The following is a 20692-nucleotide window of genomic DNA, read 5'->3' as shown; positions in this document are numbered from 1 at the left end:
CTTTCGCCATGAAACCGCATCACCTGTGCCCACGGGGCTGTGTACTCATGAACTGTCCGCTTCATGTCTCTTTGTCTTTTTTTTTTACCTGTGTTCCGTTCTGTGTGTGACTGAAATGTAGACATTATTGGTGTCCCAAGTTGTCCTCCAAAAAATGGTGACTCCGTTGCATGCCTAATTGTCATGTATGTCGTGTTGCCCCCAACAAATACAGTGACGAGAGACGCACTTGTTAACAGCAAGCACATGGCTGGCTTATGAAGACAACCATCTCAGCTCTTCACAATAGACCTCAACTCTTTTAGAACACCAACAGATGGCAGTAGTCTCAAGTACTTTGACCTACTCTCATTTCCTCTGTTTTGAAGCTATGCATCAACCTAAATGACAGTAAGCATTTGTACCATTTCCTCTGAACGCCACTAAATGTCCATTTGGAAGAATTAATGCACTATCCTCCTCTGTGTGTCCTATATTCACAACAGAGACGGGGCAAATCCTTGGAATTTAAGCCTAAATTAATGTTTATTCAATATCAAGAAAATCGGTCATCAGTACATGTGTATGCACTTGTGAAATAAACGCCAGCACATTTTTTTACAGTCAAAACGGTGTTTGTTGTATATTGTGTTAAAGACTGATAAATATTCCACAAGCATTTTTATACCAGAGTCTGAAAAAGCTAACACAAGTTAATGAAAGTTATCAATTAACTTTAGAAATTAAGTACATTTTATCATTTTCTTTATAATGTTTTACATTTCCTGATGTGTCTAAACACAGCTAACAGCACAGTTAACATTGTAGCACAAGTCTCTGAAACAGAGATGCAACATTATGACAAGACGGAGATATTAAAGCACCACTCTGCCTCTGCCATCACTCCTCAATAACTGTGTTGTCAGCTTCACGATCTGCGCCTCTGGCACGCAAGGGGATTTCACTGTATGTGCCATCTGCCACCTAAAAGAGAGGTTAAGTGCTGATAATCAAAATAAAATGTGGACAAATTGATTCTCTGTTCTTTGAAGAACATTCAACCAACATACCTTTTCAGTCTTGACTGTTCCTAAGTGGGGAAATGAGGGTAAACATGAAAATGTGTTTTCACTGTTCTCCTGATTTAGGTATAGATATTACATATATATTACATGGTATACTTGGCGAATACATACTGCGTTTGAGCATACATATACTGAGGGATGACAGTGGCAGAAAGGGGAAGAGAATCCAGCGTATGAAGCTCCACACATAAAATGAAGAGTCTGTCAGAGAGGCAATAGTAAAATTCCATGTTTGGCAACCAAGATTTTGGTCACAGTATTTGTTTATTTTGTTATATATTGAAAGGATACTGAAGCATATCAGATGATAACAAATGTAAAGAAATGTTAAACGGCAGCTTGTCTATTCCTGGCACCATTAGTATAAGGAAACCAAAACTTGTTAAGCACAAGCAGTTCCTGTCAGTTTTTTTCTCATGGAGTCTAAAAATAATAGACAAGACAACAAACAGGCTCTCACCATTTGGAAAGTATTTCTCTGCCAGCTTGATGATGGTTTGATTCTTAAACACCAGGCCACACCAGTACACCCCATCTCCTTGACTCAGTTTTTGCACGGTGACTGTGAAAGCAGTCGCCATGTCGTCAGTTATTTCCACGCTTCCATTGTCAATAGACCTTATTTTCTTACCGAAAGCAAAGCCTGTACAGCACTTCTCAGACTCTTTCTTGCACCAGACCCTCTCCAAGCTTGCATACTCTTGACCATAACGACAGACTAAAGTCTGGTCCTCCCATGAGTTACATATGTCAGACTCTGAGGGATGTAAAAATTGAATGAATGTTAAAAAAAAATTATACTGTGATGATGAAATAACATGATGGTCCTTAAATTGCGTGAATCAGTCATTAAAAAATATTCAACTGTTTAAGGGTCAATACTTGCACTATTTTACATTGTCTCAAATGCATAGTATACTGTATAGAAATATTTAATTTCCTTTTTGGTTCATAGACAAGTTGATTGTATGTCTTATCAACATATCGACATGCAAAATTAATTTAATTCACTTCAGAACAACATCTATGATATCTTTTTGCAGTTGATGTATGGTCATATACATATCAGCATGGATCAAATGTTATAAAGAGCAATAGTGCAAGTACATTCTCGTATGCCTTATCTTATGTTAGAAAAGATCGAGTTATCGAAAGAACTATCTGTAGCTCATATAAAATCTTCTACAATTAATAACATCTATTGATACCTGTATCCACATGTAATCAATTACAGTTGGCTTTATAGTCATACAATTTGTATTACTCCCAATGTAGTAGCTCTAAGCATTCTTTAAGAAATATGTATCTAAGAAGAAAATGTGAAATGTAGAGAATTTACCTGTCAGAATAAGCACAAATATGAGTACAAAGTTATATGAGTGCATTTCACACATACTTTCGCTGACGAAAAGACAAAAAACATCCTCTCACAGCTTCTTTAAGTTGTAGGAAGTTGAAGTGAGAGGAAATGGCAAACCACTAATTAAAAAAAAAAAGAATGATGGCCTCATGTCAGCCCTAATTACAATTTATTATCTTTCTCCAAAAATCTATAGGCCTTTCCCTTTTTACACTGGGGTTTTATTGCGGAATTATTAGAAGAATATCTATCCATTTTAGACTGATGGAGACGGAATGGGGGGGTTGATGCTGGCCCCCATATTTGCCTGCAGCAAAGCTAGACCATAAAGGAAAAGACACATAATATTAATAAATGGCCAGATAGGAAGCCTACCCAATTTGAGTAGCCAAATCAGTGTATCTTCTGCAGTATACCTTAGTCAGGGCTAATGGGCAAAAAATACAAAAAAATTAGGAATATTAAGATAGCCTGCAACATTCAAGTTGTAAAATAAAATATTAAATAGCTAGGCCTTCAACAACCATGGCTATAAAGAAGGTATTTTGCATTTCGACATAGTAATATTGACAGCTTTTCACCGATTAACAATGTAACATATATATTTCAATACACATTGTCATGCAAACTAAATGACCTTAACCATGTCAACTAGGCAAAACAACTATAGGCCAATCATCTAGGGCTGGCAGACAATCATCCAGAGAGAGCAACAAAAGCTCTCTCTTTCAAACTTTTGCATCACATGCCGTCATGTAGCCTATACACATAGACGTCAACAAATAACATAATTTAAGGCCCATTATACAAAATGACAAAAAATGTTTTTAATAGGATAGGCTATGTAGGCCTACTGGTATTTTAAATAACCGAGCCTGCTGTGTATCAGAAATACTGGCCATTATGCCTACAGTCCGCCGGCTCTTCTGAAACTTTTCAAATGCACGACACACATTAAGACACGAGACCCCGGAAATTGTGAACTTTGCGAATTGTGTGACTTTTAATTTGTTTAGAGACTTTTATTTTGAATGTTTGTAACCTGTGGCTGGTTTCGTATGCGTAATTTCATTGGCTGTTAGTGTTATCCAATGACAATCTCTGTTATTCAGGTGACGCGTATGCTGCACATGTGAAGAAGAGTAGGCAGGCGACACAGTCAACGCCAAAATGGTAAGTTTCTTCATAAACAATTTCTCATTATTTAGTAATCATGCCATAGAACGTACCATTGGAAATAAGGCAAGAAAACGGTGAAATGTGTTCACTTTTAATGTATGTGCTAATTTAACTAGAAACCGTACCTTGTAGGTTAGCATGCTAGTTAGCTAACGTTACCCACTTAATCAAAATTTTCTCAGGTGATGTTTGAGCAAAATAAACACATGCCTTTATATGCGAGGTAATGTCGGTATGTTAACATTGATATGTTTTCTGATGTGGGAGACAATACCATCTGTTGCACTGGAACGGTACACCATAGTTGTGAGCTAGCATAACTAGAACAGCAACTATGTGTCTGTCTGTGGGGAAGACACAATCAGCATGGCTTCAATGTGTCTTTATGTTGGAGTGTGATAGCGTTACTGCAAATGCAAATACAGAGTACTGTATTTTCAGGTAAGGCATGCGTTATTTCAGGTGGAGGATAATAAACATGCTTTGCTAAGGTCTAGTCTACTGAAAGTACTTCTCATATCTCCTCACTTTTCTGTTGTGTTCTGTTGTGATGGATGTCCACATCAATAGGTAGAATCAATAATTATAGAAATTGTATTGTAGAATCATGACATTCACGGACAAAAAGGATCAACATAAAAACAAGAAGCATGAAACACTGAAACATTTATTTAAAATACAATTATATTGTAATGTTATCTGCTGCTGGATTATTGGAATAGTAACCTCATGTATGTTGTTGCTCCATTCTAGTTGCGGAGAGAGGTAAGATTAAGACGGGAATATCTGTACAGGAAGGCGCAAGAGGACAGACTGCGCACCATTGAGGAGAAGAAACAGAAGCTTAAAACCTCTCTTGATGGTAAACACACCGATAAGATGTTATGTATTTTAGCTTGGTGTATTCATGACATGTAGTCAGTTCTGCTTTATGAATATGTTTGCATATGATGACTATGAAGATAGATTTGGTTGTTATTGCTGCTGTTAATGTTAAGTGATCAACAATATTTTCAGTACAGTGAAGGATTCATGCAAGATCTTGTAATCACTGAATTTGTGACCTGTTCTTGTCCTTTTTCTCAACAGAGAATAAACTAATTCCAACTGAAGTGCGCAAAGAGGCCTTGCAGTTGCAGAAATTGTTGGAGTACGATGATGAGGGCGGCGAAGGTAAAGGAAATTGCAAACTCTATTTGTTTGCTATGTTTCCTTTAGGTCTGCTCCTTATTCTGTTGGTTCTGTGATGTTCACAGGTGTCAGTACTCATATGGATGATGAGTACAAGTGGGCTGGTGTGGAGGACCCTAAGGTCATGATCACAACATCTAGAGATCCTAGTTCCAGGCTGAAGATGTTTGCTAAAGTGAGTCTCTATCTAGCCTACATGCCCCCTATTGCCTTAGGCGAATAACAATGTCAGCTGCTGATTGTCCTGTAATGTGGTTTTGACTAAAGGAAGTGAAGCTGCTGTTTCCTGGTGCACAACGCATGAACAGAGGAAACCATGAAGTGAAGGCGCTGGTCCATGCCTGCAAGGCCAACAGTGTCACTGACCTCGTCATAGTTCACGAGACCAGAGGACAGCCAGGTGAGTTGGAGTGCCATTTTTAGGCCATACCCCCTCAGAAGAAGGCGTTAATTTGAACAAATCTGTATAACGATCTCTCCATTATGTACTTTGTAGACGGACTGGTAGTATGCCACCTTCCATTCGGACCAACAGCATACTTCACTTTATACAATGTGGTGATGAGACATGACGTCCCAGACATCGGCACAATGTCAGAGGCCTACCCGCATCTCATCTTTCACAACTTTACCTCACGACTTGGCAGAAGGGTGAGAGATGTTGAATGTGCTCTGTCTATGGTCAAAAGAACTTGCCTGTTTTGTTAACTTCAGCCAAGGAGTTTGTTTTCGATCTGCTTAGTTTGTCTATTAGTCAGTACTATTAGACAAAAACTATGGCACAATTTTAATATAGCATGGGCCAACAAAGAACCCATTAGCCGCAAACCCACTATCGAGCCAGGAAGAGATAAGGCGATATACTAAAAGCTTACAGGTGATAATGGCCAGGCTTGACGCTGCCCAAATCAAAAAACCTTTGCTTCCCATTATCAGGCGGATAGTCCCTTCTAAATCTCGCCCACAATGCCACCTCAATGTAAACGTCATAATCTCACCCACAATGCCACCTCAATGTAAACGTCATACCCTGATCAAGCGAGGGAAGTTCAAGCATAGTATCCGAAGTCTTTTTGCCCAGTGGAATATTATGCTAACATGAAAATAAAGCATCTTTTAGAAGGTAGATACTATTCCTTTGTACAATGTGGTGTTTAAGAAGTTAATTTAGCAGTACATTTTACAGACAGGCTGAGGGCCTGGATGTATTATAAAACTTCTCTAATATCTGACTTGTTTTGGCGCTGAATCGCCTTTGCCTGATTTGTTGCTTAATCCCACCTTCCAACTGCCTCAAGCACCAGTAAGCACAAGTTGGCCAGAGTGTAAAGGTGAGGCCAGAAACTCGGTGACTGTAGGCCTGAGGAAGCCCTGTGGAGGCACGATTAAGCACCAGACGTGATAATAGGAATGCGTTTAGACTCCATACGCTTTCATTCGCCCCGCTTTAGCCTAACAATGGGCAAGCGGCTATAACATTATGGAGTGGATCCAAATCATGGGGCGTGGCTACGAAATATTTTTGTAAGATGTCTTTTGGCTTTGGCAGAGGTCTGCAGTTTCTGAATGCCCCTGGTGAAGTGAGCTTGCAGTGAAACAGTATCCAGATAGAATATTTCTCAAACTATTTACCTTTAAATCTAAGGATCTGTGGGTCTTTTAAGTATAACATTCATGTTGTCACATAAACCATACAAAATTCCTTAAAGCTACAAATGAAGCCAGAGAAGGTAAAATGGGCATGATTATTGTCTTTTTTTGACGTTTCATCAGGTATCAAATATCCTTAAGTACCTGTTCCCAGTACCAAAAGATGACAGCAGACGTGTGATTACCTTTGCCAATGGTGATGACTATATCTCATTCAGGTGAGACATTAATGGCAAAACGACAATGTAATGTAGTATATTGGAATTTGATAAGGTGTATTAAAAATGTCATGTTTATTGAGCTTTATATTCTTATTTTCAGACACCATACATATAAGAAAACAGACCACAAGAATGTTGTGTTGTCCGAAGTGGGACCCAGATTTGAAATGAAGTGTAAGTTCTAGACATAGATCTTATTCTCTTTTCTGTATAGATTTTACTGGCGATGTAATTATTACACTATACAAACACTGTATACGCTGTGTTGTAATAATACATGTTCTCCCATCAGTGTACATGATCAAGCTTGGCACCCTGGAGAATGAGGCTACAGCAGATATTGAATGGCGTCACCATGCATACGTACGCACTGCCAAGAAGAGGAAGTTTTTAAGCGTGGAGTGATAGAGACTGTACATAAATAATGGACTTGTGATCTGTTTTAATGAGATGTACCCAAGATTCAAAAGGGAAATTCGGCAGAGTGCTCTGTTCAAAGACTCGCTCAGTTCCAAGAGGTGTCAAACCTTGAAGACAGTTTCCTCTTAAACCATGGAAAGGCAACTACTCCTAACTACAAAGAATTTCCCAATACAGCGATCACAGACTTGGGCTTGTTGATTTTACAGAGTTTAATGGATGTCCCTATGTTGCGATACACTATCTACAGTACAGTTATTTTGGTTTGCCACAAAACATTTTTTTTAAATTGCATGTGAACCTTTTTTTAGCATTCGAGTCGGATTGGTCCTGCATATCTGAAAGCTACTTTGTTGTGTACGTCAACTGGACACATTACCCTTTCTGGAAATTTTTTTTTTGTATTTTTGTACAAATAATCATGTGTTTATTTGTACTGGAATGAGCTACCCTACTAAACAATAAAACATTATTCATTCAGTTAGCGCTGTCAGAAGTCATGTTCATGTCCTGTGAAATCAGTATGGATTTGTGTGAATCAGTGGGGTTTGTCATTGGGCTGACAAGTTAAGTAACTAGGACTTCCACGAGCCTTATGGTCTGACCGTGTAAAACCAACCACACCTTGGCATTTAGGAATCCATCCAAGAGGCTTGCCAAGAAGTGATCTGCACCAGTCACTCCAAAGTTAACAACTTCTGCCAAAATGTAATACTTGAATATTTGTGTGAAGTGTTGTGTCCATCACCTTGTGTATCTGGCTAAAATGAAATGATTACAGAGGATTTGCATGGGCTGTCAGTGTTCACCATCCGGTTTCTAAAAGCAATATCCTTTTTTCAGTGAGGATAAAATACAGCATCCGTTCTGTGTGAATTTCTAATTGTAGTACCCGCCCTTCATAACTTGCTTGTGATGGACTAGGTTTGTGCAAAGGCATGGACCAATGAGGTTGCGTTCAGGAGGTGTTCCGCTTTCCCTGAAATTCTTTACTGATCCGACTTGTTAGAATTCAAGATGGCTGCTTCAGGTAAGTATTTATCTCTCAAATCATACTGTAAAGTGTCGTTTGGTCTTAAGAACAAGATTCGTTTGGTGTTACAGCCCCTGCGTGGGAAAGGCGTTTATGTTTATGGCCATTTTACGGAAGTTTGTGTTGGTTATCAATGTGAGAACTGTTGAGTAAATAGCTAGCTAACATTAGCACTCCTACTAGGGTTAGCTTCCTAACACTTGGCTAGCTGACCATCTAATCCCTTTCCGCCTCATGAAAATAGCATTCCCTCCTTCGAACGCACAAAAACACCTGACGGGAATTAAGAAACTATAAATAACTCGAGAAACCTTCAGCGGGTCTTGGATTTTATCGAAATAATATACTGCACAGTCGATTAAGCAACGAACTACAGAGGTATTTGACATCTACTGTAAATATTAATGAGCCCTCAAATCCCTTTAGCTGCACATCTTGCTAGCTAGCGTGCTAGGTTAACTACCTTGCCAACTCGCCGATACAACCCTATCCTTCGTGTTCATTATGGGCATTGGCGTTTAAGATGCAACCAGAGCTTGTATAGCATTGTCATCCTACTGTGTCAATGCTGTGGGTTACTGGCCAGAGTTTCATAATGATTATAACTTAGCTAGCTTGCTCACTACACTGTAAGTCATATATCTTAACCAGTAACGTTGGCTTGCAGGCTAACTGACATGAATAACAATAACGCTAGCTGTCAGTCATATCACCATTACTTAAATGGGGGCCCACATGTCACTCCTGCGCTGGCCGAACTTGTACTGTCACGAAAAATTACAGAAACGTCTTGAGACTTTTGAAGTTGAAGACAATGTAACAACAAAGCCTTTCTAACGCAACACCACTAAAAGACTTGTAAGGACATTGGTTACTGGCCTGTTACACAAGAGTACATTTTTGATGTTCATGATCACTGGAGAGAATGAAATGACAGTGGACAACATGCTGATGTCTGTTATGTCATGGTTATTCAAAATTCCTCTTTTTGTCATTCTACACCAGTATGCATTACTGCCTTGTACTTTAAATTTGACATAAATTGAAGCAAAATCTAAACAAAATACATGTGAATACCAACGAGGCAAGGCCTGACCTAAATGGTTGGAATTTTTATTGTGTCTTTTGTGATAGTTTTAAGATACTTTATGTACCACCCATTATAATTCAGCCTTTTAAGTGGCAATCGCTGGGAGTATTGGATAGTATTCTGCTGTTACCATATTAAAGCATTCACTCTTGCACAGAATGGCCCAGTTATTTAACAAATAGCCTAGGTCACTACCTCACATCACATTATGTTCTCAAAGAAATAGGTCTCTGCAAAAACTGTTAGTGGATAGCAGACAATAATCCCATAGAAATTAAATGAAATGTCCGCATCAGAAAGACAGTAGATGGACCCAACCTGTGTGTGTGTGTGTGTGTGTGAGAGAGAGATATGTTAGCCTCATGCTCATGCTGAAATATGGGCCATACTGTTAGTGCTGTGAGTGTGTGAGATAGAGAATCTAACACGAGACTGCATGTGTACCAGGTTGTAGGTGAGGGCTATTTCCTCCTGCGCTACAGTGCATGAAGCTCTCTTGCGGCTGAAGTCTTTCACTGCTGCCTCCCTCCGTCTGCGTCTGTCATTACAACATGTCCTCCTCATCCTCCTGCTCTTCCTCGGGGGAGACCAGCCCCGAAGATGTGCCCCGCGGAGGGGGCACCATCCGCGTCTACCTCCCCAACAAGCAGCGGACAGTGGTGAGGAATTCTTGCATCTGGACCCAGTTTATTCTGGTCGGTTTGCGTTTGTACATGCTGCCGGTTTTGGTACACATGTTTGTGATTTTAAAAAAAAAGAGGGAAAAAAAACTCTCTTGGCAAGCATGTCAAAAATGTTCCACTTTTTGAGTTAAACTCACAGTACAGACAGACACAGTGATTTTTGTGGAACAGGGAAAGAATATGTCTGCCTTTGATGTGCGCCGTGTTTGGACAAGTATTCTATTGTATTGGCAGCTTCGCTGCCCCCCACTGTTTTGATTGTAATGAGTGGTGCTCTGTGATGTGTGACCAGGTGAACGTCCGGCCGGGGCAGACCGTTTATGACAGCTTAGATAAGGCCCTGAAAACGCGTGGCCTGAGCCAGGACTGCTGTGCTGTGTTTCGACTCCTAGAGGGGTAAGTGCACCCATCACACACTCAGACCGTGTCAGACAGTGTCAGACAGCGCAGGCCACAATGTAGAAAGATGTGTGGTTTGCATTGTTTAGCAACTGAAAGCAGGTGCATAGGTTTTTTTAGTAGGTCCTCTAATAGCTAGAGTAAGTGTTTTATTTGTTGTTTTGTCTACATGTAGACAGGTGTACATGTAGACTTGAAATCACTGTTCTTCTGAAGTTAGGATATATGACACTGCTCATAGGGTGTGTGATCCTGCCATTATGAGAGAGAGATAGATAGTTAGTTAGTTAGTTAGTTATATAGTTTGACTTCAGTATTCTGATTGATTTTCTGTCATGCTCCAGTCGTAAGAGGCTGACTGAATGGAACACAGACATCACCCCACTGGTAGGGGAAGAACTGCTGGTGGAAGTGCTTGACGATGTCCCTCTCACCATGCACAATTATGTAAGTTAATCATACCACCTTTTCACCCATAACTCTTTTACATAATCGCCTCTGACTTACTAGAGCCTCTGACTTAACTGTGTGTTCTTTGCAGGTCCGGAAAACATTCTTCAAGTTAGCATATTGTGACTTTTGTCACAAGTTTCTGTTCAACGGGTTCAGATGTCAGACATGTGGCTACAAGTTTCACCAACACTGCAGCAGCAAAGTCCCGACAGTCTGTGTGGACATGGATACGATGACAAAACGGTAAGACTCATCAGCAGTATGGAGACACACCAGTTGGAACTCACTCCACACACTCTGGCCGTACTATCAAACTTGACTTGCAGATAGTATTATCGTAGAGAGTTCATGGTTCACATGTGGTTCATGTTAACAGATCAATCCCCAACAATTATCCGGACAGCAACTACCCAGACGACTGCCCCCAAATACCTATACTGATAATGCCAGACGGCTCCATACCAGGAAATGATTCAGCCTTAACACCTGACCCTGGCGGGTAAGTCCCTTTATCCCCTGTGTGAATATTCATCCCTCTATACCAGCGCAGTCCGTTTTCTCCACTGTGACACACCGATCATTTCTAACACACAGGCTGAACCTCCTGTCCCCCACCTCTGCCTTCCACTTCCCCCTACCCGGGGCCGACGGCCAGTCCCTGCAGCGGCACCGCTCCACCTCCACACCCAATGTCCACATGGTCAGCACGGTGGGGCCCGCTGGCACCAGCATCATAGAGGTGAGGGGTCACTGCAATCACGACTGTCCCACATTACAAGTCTACCGTCACTGTTCACTGTCTCCTCCTTCCCCCCCATTCATGTGACATGACCTCTATGTTCATGTTCTCAGTGTTTTTCCATTCCTGTAAAGGCAGATTTTTGTTTTTTGTGTTTACACTTGTCATGTGTTTTTGAGTCGTTGCCATTATTTTCATTTTTTATTTTCATTTTTGTGTTGTTCTCATAGGATGCAATAAAAAACAGCACAATGGGTGAGTTTTTGCTTTGATGTTGACATCCATCACACTCATTTTAGTTAGTCATCAGTCTTCATATTTGTCAAACCCATTTGACACCAGAGTTGTCAAATATGTTTTCTCATAACTGTTTAACCACACGTGTAAGTCTGTGCTATTTGCTTTGTCCCACAATACAATCCTTAGAGGTTCAAAGCTAACTAGAACACTAAGCCTAAATGTACTAAATCTGCTTTGATTTCATATATTAGCAACTCAATAGTTTTGCTTAATCATAATGCTAACCCCTTGAACTACCTTGAAGGACAGAAACTTGAAATAGGGATGTTCTCACAATTCTCAACTGGTTTTCATTTTGAGCATGTAAGTATGTGGTTAGAATTTGTGTGGTCTGTATTCGTGTGAGACATGTTCCCATGTGTGTGTCAGGACCAGAGACGTCCCCAAAGCCCTCCACCAGCCCCCCTTCCATGGGCTCTCCTGGCCGACGACCCCCCAAATCCCCCTCAGAGCACAAGGAGCGCAAACCCTCCTCATCTGACGACAAAAAGAAAGTGGTCAGTGGCTTGTGTCTTTCATGATCGTGATCAGTATTTCACTCCACTAGTGCAACGGCTAATTTATTTCCCAGAAGTTCCGCTGCGCTAGTCTGATGCTAATCTTATTTCACTTGAATGGCTGCAGCACCGCGGAGGCTACAGGGACTCCAGCTACTACTGGGAGGTGCAGTCGCGGGAGGTGAACATCCAGAAGAGGATCGGAGCGGGCTCCTTCGGGACGGTCTTCAAGGGCAAGTGGCACGGCGACGTGGCCATCAAGATCCTCAAGGTGACGGAACCCACCCCCGAGCAGCTACAGGCCTTCAAGAACGAGATGCAGGTCTTACGGTGAGAACCATACTTTACTTCAATCTATAGAACCAACCATCTGCCACCCTCACAGCCTGATCAATATGAGTGGATATGACGAAGTTAACATATACAGTGCTGGCCAAAAGTATTGGCACCCATGCTAAAGTTGACTGAAAAGAGGAATATAAAATCATCTTTTGGAAATTGATCTTAATGCCTTAAGTGAAAAATGAGGAAATATCTAACCTTTAAGGACACCAATTTTCTTAGTGAATGAATAATGTATCATAAATAAATAAATGTTCTTCCTTAAAATACAGGGGTCATAAGTATTGGCACCCCTATGGTAAATTCCCATAGAGACAGGCAGATCTTTATTTTTAAAGGCCAGTTATTTCATGGATCCAGAATACTGTGCATCCTGATAAAGTTACCTTGGCCTTTGGAATTAAAATAGCCCCACATCATCACATACCCTTCACCATACCTAGAGATTGGCATGGGTGTTATTTCAGTTAGCCTATTAGCTGGTTTGATTTGCATTAAGCTCAATGAGCATCAAACCAGCTTTTTTTTTTTTATTTATTTATGATACATTATTCATTCACTAAGAAAATTGGTGTCCTTAAAGGTTAGATATTTCCTAATTTTTCACTTAAGGCATTAAGATCAATTTCCAAAAGATGATTTTATATTCCTCTTTTCAGTTAACTTTAGAATGGGTGCCAATACTTTTGGCCAGCACTGTAGTATCAGACGAAGAGTAGGAAGTAGTCAAGCCACGGGAACTTCAATGTGAACTTTTGGTCTATCGCCCTGTGACGACACCTAAATTATGCAATATATGCCTGCAGTGGTAACAGGATTGAATGGCATTTGTTATGATGAGCATCATTGGGGCAGTAGAGACCACAGTAGAGTATGAAAAACAGTGGTTATGTTTTGATAGTAGCATTAGCTCATCTCAGCACTTTGCATTACTGAAGGAAGCTTGACCTTTAGAAATATGGCCCTTGTTGAGTGAGTAATAGCATCTTTCTGTTTGTTTCCCTCTCTCTCTCTATCTATCTATCTATCTATCTCTCTATCTATCTCTATCTATCTATCTCTATCTCTATCTCTATCTCTATCTCTATCTCTCTCTCTCTCTCTCTCTCTCTCTCTCTCTTTCTCTCTCTCTCTCTCCCTCTCCCTCTCCCTCCCACTGTCTCTCCTTCTTGGCTGACCTTTACAGAAAGACGCGCCATGTCAACATCCTGCTGTTCATGGGCTTCATGACGAGGCCCCACTTTGCCATCATTACGCAGTGGTGCGAGGGCAGCAGCCTCTACCGCCACCTGCACGTCATCGAGACCAAGTTCGACACCATGCGCCGCATCGACGTGGCGCGCCAGACAGCACAGGGCATGGAGTAAGAGAGCTGGGCCTGTTTACTCCATCATACTGACTCACGCAGAGAGAGTGGGATAGACTAGAGGACGAGTCATGAGAGTCAAGTTTGTTAGACAGTGATGGTTACAAAAAGGGCATTTTTTTTGGCTGTGGCACAAGTGGCGTGCATACCACATTCGGGTCTTAGTGCCCGTGTGGTCCTGGGTTAGAATCTTATCGGTGATCATTTCCCGATCCCACCACATCTCTCGCCCATTTGTTTCCTATCATTCTTTACTGTCCTATCTGATTAAAGGAAACAAGCTGAAAGATATATAAGATTATATATAACTAGAAAATGTAATTTCGAGGAAATTACCAGTGCATGAAAATATAAACATACTGTATATTAACATAAAATGCAAAACAAACTTTTATTTGATAACAGTTGGCAGAAGTCATAGTTGATAACAACTGACAGTTGAAATGGCTGAACAGTTAAATAGTTGACTAGTTTAAATAGTTAAATTATTTAATAGTGAATTATTGTAGTGAGGACATTTATTTTGAAACAGTTGTGGGCAGAGGAAATAGTTGAACAGGATCTGTAGAGCCAGATTGTATGTTTAAAGCCTGAGACGGAGTATATAGTTTAAAAGTTAAATATAGATAGTGTAATGGATGTTGATAGACAGAAAGTTGAATGGATGTTGATAGGCAGATTGTTTAATGGATGTTGATGGGATAGTTTAATGGATGCATGGATAGAAAGTTGGATGGAATGTGCCTTATATCCTTGTAGAATGGAGATACACAGAGATAGTTGGCCTAATTGAGCAGAAAGCAGTTGATACAGGTGCAATCAGTTTAACTAGCTTTTTGATGGGACCTAGTTGAGCAGCTGGAAGTTGATACAGGTGCAAATCAAGTTAATTAGCCCATTATGATGTCATAGTCCCCATACAAAGTCTATGGGGAAAAATAAGCATGTTTTTTATTAATATCTCAAAAAGTATAAAGTTTACAAAAGTGAAAAATACATTCCTCAAGTCTCCTTTTCAAGACCTACGTTACAAAGTTGAGCCATATAGCTGCTTGGATTTTAATGTTCTAATGTGACTCTTCCTTTTTTCCATCTAGTTATTTACATGCCAAGAATATAATTCATCGGGACCTGAAATCAAACAGTATCCTTTCTTTGGTTTAGATTCTTGTGTGATGTTACTTTTGTGTGAGGAAATACTTTTTTTTTTGTTTAGTGCGTTTGGACTGACTTATGACTTCAGTTTGAAGCAAGTAGGACAATGCTCTAATTGCTCTAATTGGGGAAGAATTAGGGAAGCCACTCTTGAGTAAGGGAAAGCACTGCCTTTCTGTGTGAAGTGTTGGTAGTGGACGTTGTTTAGTCATGTTCTACTACTTGGGTCTATAGTTCCCCCTTCCACCTCTGCTGTGCTGTCCTGTTCCTGACCTGTACCAGACATCTTCCTGCACGAGGGCTGGACGGTGAAGATCGGCGACTTCGGCCTGGCCACAGTGAAGTCCCGCTGGAGTGGGTCGCAGCAGGTGGAGCAGCCCAGCGGCTCCATCCTGTGGATGGTGAGTCCTGCAGAACAGCAGGCAACACAGTGGCCAAGGCATGGCCCTAATTAGGAAGAGCTGTGTCAAATCAGCACTTGGATAGTCATAATAACTTCAGCCTTGTGATTTATAACAAACTATGTTCCTTTTAGCTTCAGAGTTGAAGTTGTTGCCCATTTATTTTCCTCGGGGATGTGTTTGTGTCCACAGGCTCCTGAGGTGATCCGGATGCAGGACACCAACCCCTACACCTTCCAGTCAGATGTCTATGGCTACGGAGTGGTCCTGTTTGAGCTCATGTCCAGCACGCTGCCTTATTCCAACATCAACAATCGGGATCAGGTGAGCCACAGCTCAGGTTACTGCAGATGGAGCCCTGGCTTGGAACTTGTACCAGAGACTTTCTAAATGAGGAGACACAGCACTCAAAAAATCCTCCATAGAAATGCATTGGGGTTAGTTTGTAACGCCAATATGGCAGTTGTCTACATATATCACACCCCTTCCGCGGCAAAACGTCGACATGTGAATACATTGAGCCAATCATGTGCTGTGTTCTGAATACATTGAGCCAATAATATGGTGTGTTGTGAAGACATCGTGCCAATTATGTGTTGTGATGTCGCCGCTGGAGCAAGATTGGTGTCGTGAAGCCTTACGCATGCGCATTTCTGCCTAAATAGATGCCCGATAAGTGCAATATGGCCGCCGAGTGAAGGGACTTGCCTAAAAGGACTTTGCTTGTACTGCTTAACTGGAGTGCATTAAGATTGATTTTTAAGATTGATGCTGATACAGATGTTGTTTCTCTGATTTGCGTGAGTATGTTACATAGGGGAAAAAGTACATTTTTGAAGCAATGATTTGGTATATATTTCTCAAAGGATAATGCTTCCACTTTTCACTTTTTCACTGTGAAAATCTTAAATCGGAAAGTAATCCCAACCTAACATTTTCGTTATTTTGGCAGAATGCTCATTCAGAATGCTATTTTGTCTCAGACTGGACTTAATCCCCGTCTGGGAAGCTTGCCCTGGGAGTACTTGTGTTTATGTTTTCTTTTGCTGGCACCACACTGAGTATTCTTGAGCTCTTTCCAGTCCTATATCTGCTCCGAAACTCCCAAATTTATAATGATCCCCTCTTTCAACGTTTTTAAACCCTCTAAAATACCACTGCTGATAACAACTGCTTGTTGTTTCATCTGTCAAAAGTGTGATTGTGGGACCTGCCTCTCTTGTGCGCCTGAGGACAGATGGCCTGTCTGATTTAAATGTGGGAAACACTAGTGCCTACTCGCCCTTTTAATGAAGTCTGTTTTTTTTTTCTTCCTCCTCCACCCAGATCATCTTCATGGTGGGCCGAGGATACCTGTCGCCAGATCTTAGTAAACTCTCAGCGAACTGCCCCAAGTCTATGAAGAGGCTCATCATCGACTGTCTCAAATTCAAGCGTGACGAGCGGCCCCTATTCCCACAGGTGAGTCACCTGCCCACATCACACGACTAGCACAGAGCGAGTTCAGTGAAGATTTCAAAGGGAGATAAAGCTATTATGTAGTGATGGTAGTGGGTGGGTGCTGTATTATGGGTAAACATACTCCTAATGTAAAGTGCTACTTAAAGAGATTAGATGCTAATCTGCATGGTTTAGCCCAAAACGGTTTACAGTGGTTCTCTGTCACCACTCTTCAGTTTCAAACATTGTGAAAGCGGTTTAACTTGTAGGATCCAGGATGGTTGACCCAAATTACTTTGAAGCATCTCAAACTCAATCAAAACAGTACATCTCTTGACTCATTGTGTGTGTGTGTGTGTGTGTGTGTGTGGTGTGTGTGTGTGTGTGTGTCTGTGTGTGTGGCCTGTAGATCCTGGTGGCCATTGAGCAGGTCCAGGACCTGTTGCCAAAAATTGAGAGGAGTGCCTCGGAGCCTTCCCTGCACCGGGCTGTGCATGCCGAGGACCTGAACCCGCTGCTGTTCCACACCACCAGGCTCATGCCCTTGTGAGGGCACTATGCCACATCATGGCCAGAGGGTGCCAGTGAGAGAGAGAGAGAAAGAGACGGAGAGAGAGAGAGAAAGAGAAACAGGGAGAAAGAGAACAAGCAACTTCCCAGCCCCTCTAGTTCCTTTTGGAGCCTGACTGCTGCTGCACATACCCCCCCCCCCCCCTTTGAGCTGCACCAGGGTGTTGGCCTCAAGAAACACAAACACACATATACACACACGCACATACGTTTGGGAATACACATGCACACAGAGCCCTTTGCAGTTCTCAAAGACACATCTGGCCAAACTCCATATGTTTTAGCGGGGGATTCCTAGGTGCTGCAGTACTACAGCAGGCTTCTATGGCGTAATGCTCCAGATCAGAGAGCTGGGTTAGGTTGGCTAGAGGCAAGCGATCTTGTGGCGCTCCCTGGAATTTCATGGTGTTGTGCTGGCGTCATGCTGGCCAAGTTGTTTAAAGTCCCCCCCCCCCTCCCTTTTTATCTGTTGTTTTGGAAAATACTTCTTGAGAGAAGACGGAAACATGTGTCCAGAAACCCCACTAAAAACTTCAGGGACAACTCGAGTGTTTTCGTAAGTGGTGTTCAGTGATTTAATTTCAGTTCCTGGCTGGCTTGCTGATTTGAGTTTGTTTGTTTTTGTCCTTATTTTGTTACTTTTATACAGCAGAATGTAAATATATCAGTCAAGAGTTTTAATTAGTCCTTTAACATCAGCTAGGTTTTTAACATCAATCAGTTTTTACATAATCATGTCATTCTGAGCTGCCGTGTTCTCTTCTTTGCTCAAGTGCACATGTGTACGAATCCCTCCCCACTTTTTTTCGACCAGATAGAACAACAGTGTTGTTCTTAACTTTTGTTTCTGTTTTCATTCCATTTCAAGACCAATTTTATCCCTATCATTATGAGCTGCTAATTTTGGAACAGCGCTGTGGCTACACTTCAAAAGTAATTGTGAGAGAGAGCTGGTCTGGTTAGAGACATTGTTAATTGCACCCCTGGGTCTTGGCGTGTTCGAGCAACCAAGCTAATGGCGATGGCTAATACTCCTTTGTCGCTAGACAACCAGAAACACATAAATTGTGGGCTTTGGGCCTGTGAAGTTGAAAAAGTCTCCATGCTCTCTTGATTTCAGAGCTGAACTGATGAACAGTTCAACATTGTGGGTTTTTGTGAGTGCCTCAATGAATTGAAAGTGCCCATTGCACAGAATACATCTGATTTGCCCAGAATCAAGGCAGCTTTGCGGCACATAGCACAACTATATTTGGTCCGTGGAATGAATAAGAATATTTTGATGCATTATGCAAAGTAAACATTTTCTTTTCTTTGCTGTCTCACTTCTCTGGCGTTTGCAATTTCAAGCTTTTGTCCTTCCTCTTTGTGCAATAAAAGTATTGCTTTCGGTCAGATACAATAAGGATAATCTGTTGTAATCTGTAATAACCTGAATGGAGTATTGGACCATGTCGATCTTAGTGTGCTTCTTGTCAGTTGTGGTGGGTTTTCTGTTTCCATTTTATGTCTAGCATTTACTATTTGAGACTGCACATGATGCAGACAAGATAAGAACTTGCATCTGACCAGAGCAATAACATGTTCTCGAGTGAACATCGGTGCAGAGAAACAACATTGGAGGTAGAAAAGACACAACTGTTTGAAGTTGGACCTCACACAGTGAACAAGCCATCTCTTTTAAAAAAAAAGAGACAAAAGGCATTCCATAAACCACACTGACATCCATTCATTTCTATCTCTTCAAGTGCGCGTCTTGTCGAAGCTTAGTTCTGAGGTCCTCGCAGAGAGCTGTGGAGATGAGGTCGGGGAGACCTGCAATGAGACTCTGGTGAACTAGAATGAGAGAAGAGTAGCAGCAGGACACCACCTCACCCTCTGATGCTCCCTCCCACCCTTCTCCACCAGCAGAAACATCTGCAGCGGCTGCTGGGCCGTGCAGAGATGCTGCTAGCGGTGTAGGTTCCATGGCTGCTGATGCAGCTGAAAGCAAGCTGCATGGCTTGCAGTGATCACGGCTGATTTTGGTTCTGCATGTTGCAATATCTGGTTGGCTGAATGTCTTTTGGTTTTCTCTTTCTTTTTTTTTTTTTTTTTTAAGTTACACAGTGTACTGGCACCTTGCATCACACACAACATCGTCGGCATAAAGAATGCACCAGCACATACAAATAGCCGTTTTGGCACGTTCTCTCTAACAAAGTGGCATGGTGTTTTAAATTACTTCTCTTTAACTGTAAAACGAAAGTATGTCTCGTGGGTTTTGTGCTTGGTTTAAGACTATGTGGGGTCTAAAGTTATTTGTTTAAAGTGCTTTTGATTATTCCTTGTTTGGCTAATGGTTACAAGGTTGCGTCTGTTGACATTTCAGTGTCAGTATGTGATTGAGCAGTTTCTGTTCTCCTGTGTGCATAGGGCCTCTACTCCTTTGGCCTCCATCTTGTGCAGCAGCCTCAGTTTGGGCAAGCTGCTCAATGTTGACTCCTCAACCAACGTTTTTATCAAGACGGCCAAGTTGGTCAGTGCAGTGGTTTCAGAGACCAAAACATAGCACCTCCGCAAAAAAACTGTTGTTGTTGTTGTTCAGGTAGTCATAGCAACAGACCTGTTGCACAGAACCCGTGATCAAACTAGGAAATATGTTTTGTCTTGTCGTTGAAGAGGGAAGAAAAACTGAAAATGAATATGATTGCACTTGTCTACAACCACAATGTTGGTGTGCTACTATTTTTATCTGCAGTCCTCACGTCATATGAGGGGCAGCTGAAAGCCACAAGGGGGCAATATTCTGAGCAGGACTGTAAAGATATAGCGTTAGTTGGACCACATACGTGTGGATCACATATCTAATTCCTGTGTGGGTTTAACCACGCACTTGATGCAGATACAGAAGTTAGTAGAAGAGCTGAGGCTGTGGTTTGTGACCAGACTGTATCAACATGGGCCTCGCACGAGGGGAAGACAACTGAAATGGGTTTCTCTGTGCATAATTTATTGGCTAAAATGTTACAGAACAAACAACTGACACTCATTTTATTGTTGAAATGTAGCTTGTAGTCTATAGCTTTTTGTATTTGAAATGGGGCTGGGTACCCCTCTATAAAATGCTTAATTTTAAGGAGATTGCTTCGGTCGACGA

General features: G+C 41.5%; 3 protein-coding genes across 4 annotated transcripts; 2 read left to right on the top strand and 1 right to left on the bottom strand.

The window, feature by feature from the left end:
- Positions 1 to 500: 500 nt before the first annotated feature.
- On the bottom strand, positions 501 to 2513 carry LOC143106732 (uncharacterized). Its single transcript, XM_076271180.1, has 5 exons — positions 2404 to 2513; positions 1525 to 1821; positions 1176 to 1265; positions 1050 to 1069; positions 501 to 963 (listed from the first exon to the last, which is right to left on the bottom strand). Exons 1-5 carry the CDS (start codon positions 2456 to 2458, stop codon positions 880 to 882), a joined length of 546 nt encoding a protein of 181 aa, XP_076127295.1. The 5' UTR covers positions 2459 to 2513; the 3' UTR covers positions 501 to 879.
- Positions 2514 to 3520: 1007 nt separating this feature from the next.
- On the top strand, positions 3521 to 7565 carry imp4 (IMP U3 small nucleolar ribonucleoprotein 4). The gene is made up of 9 exons (XM_076270996.1): positions 3521 to 3597; positions 4357 to 4465; positions 4693 to 4776; positions 4860 to 4969; positions 5062 to 5194; positions 5291 to 5445; positions 6568 to 6662; positions 6766 to 6839; positions 6958 to 7565. Exons 1-9 carry the CDS (start codon positions 3595 to 3597, stop codon positions 7068 to 7070), a joined length of 876 nt encoding a protein of 291 aa, XP_076127111.1. The 5' UTR covers positions 3521 to 3594; the 3' UTR covers positions 7071 to 7565.
- A 468-nt stretch (positions 7566 to 8033) lies between these two features.
- araf (A-Raf proto-oncogene, serine/threonine kinase) lies at positions 8034 to 19689 on the top strand. 2 transcript variants are annotated; one of them, XM_076270994.1, is made up of 16 exons: positions 8034 to 8115; positions 9656 to 9867; positions 10184 to 10287; positions 10635 to 10737; positions 10832 to 10986; positions 11120 to 11242; positions 11338 to 11482; positions 11713 to 11737; positions 12152 to 12279; positions 12407 to 12609; positions 13808 to 13984; positions 15085 to 15131; positions 15425 to 15543; positions 15736 to 15867; positions 16870 to 17004; positions 17393 to 19689. In XM_076270994.1, exons 2-16 carry the CDS (start codon positions 9760 to 9762, stop codon positions 17531 to 17533), a joined length of 1845 nt encoding a protein of 614 aa, XP_076127109.1. In that variant the 5' UTR covers positions 8034 to 8115; positions 9656 to 9759; the 3' UTR covers positions 17534 to 19689. The 2 variants fall into 2 exon arrangements, with proteins under 2 accessions (XP_076127109.1, XP_076127110.1); XM_076270995.1 differs by lacking the exon at positions 8034 to 8115 and having other exon boundaries at positions 8216 to 9867.
- The last annotated feature ends 1003 nt before the right edge of the window (positions 19690 to 20692 follow it).

Source organism: Alosa pseudoharengus, unplaced genomic scaffold (genome assembly GCF_046254945.1).
Source record: "Alosa pseudoharengus isolate Yale_2024_CS ecotype anadromous, Long Island Sound unplaced genomic scaffold, YU_APseudo_1.1 YU_APseudo_1.1_scf_6, whole genome shotgun sequence".
Lineage (NCBI taxonomy): Eukaryota > Metazoa > Chordata > Actinopteri > Clupeiformes > Clupeidae > Alosa > Alosa pseudoharengus.
Note: the sequence above shows the minus strand (reverse complement) of the source record. Positions and strands in the feature narration are given on the sequence as shown.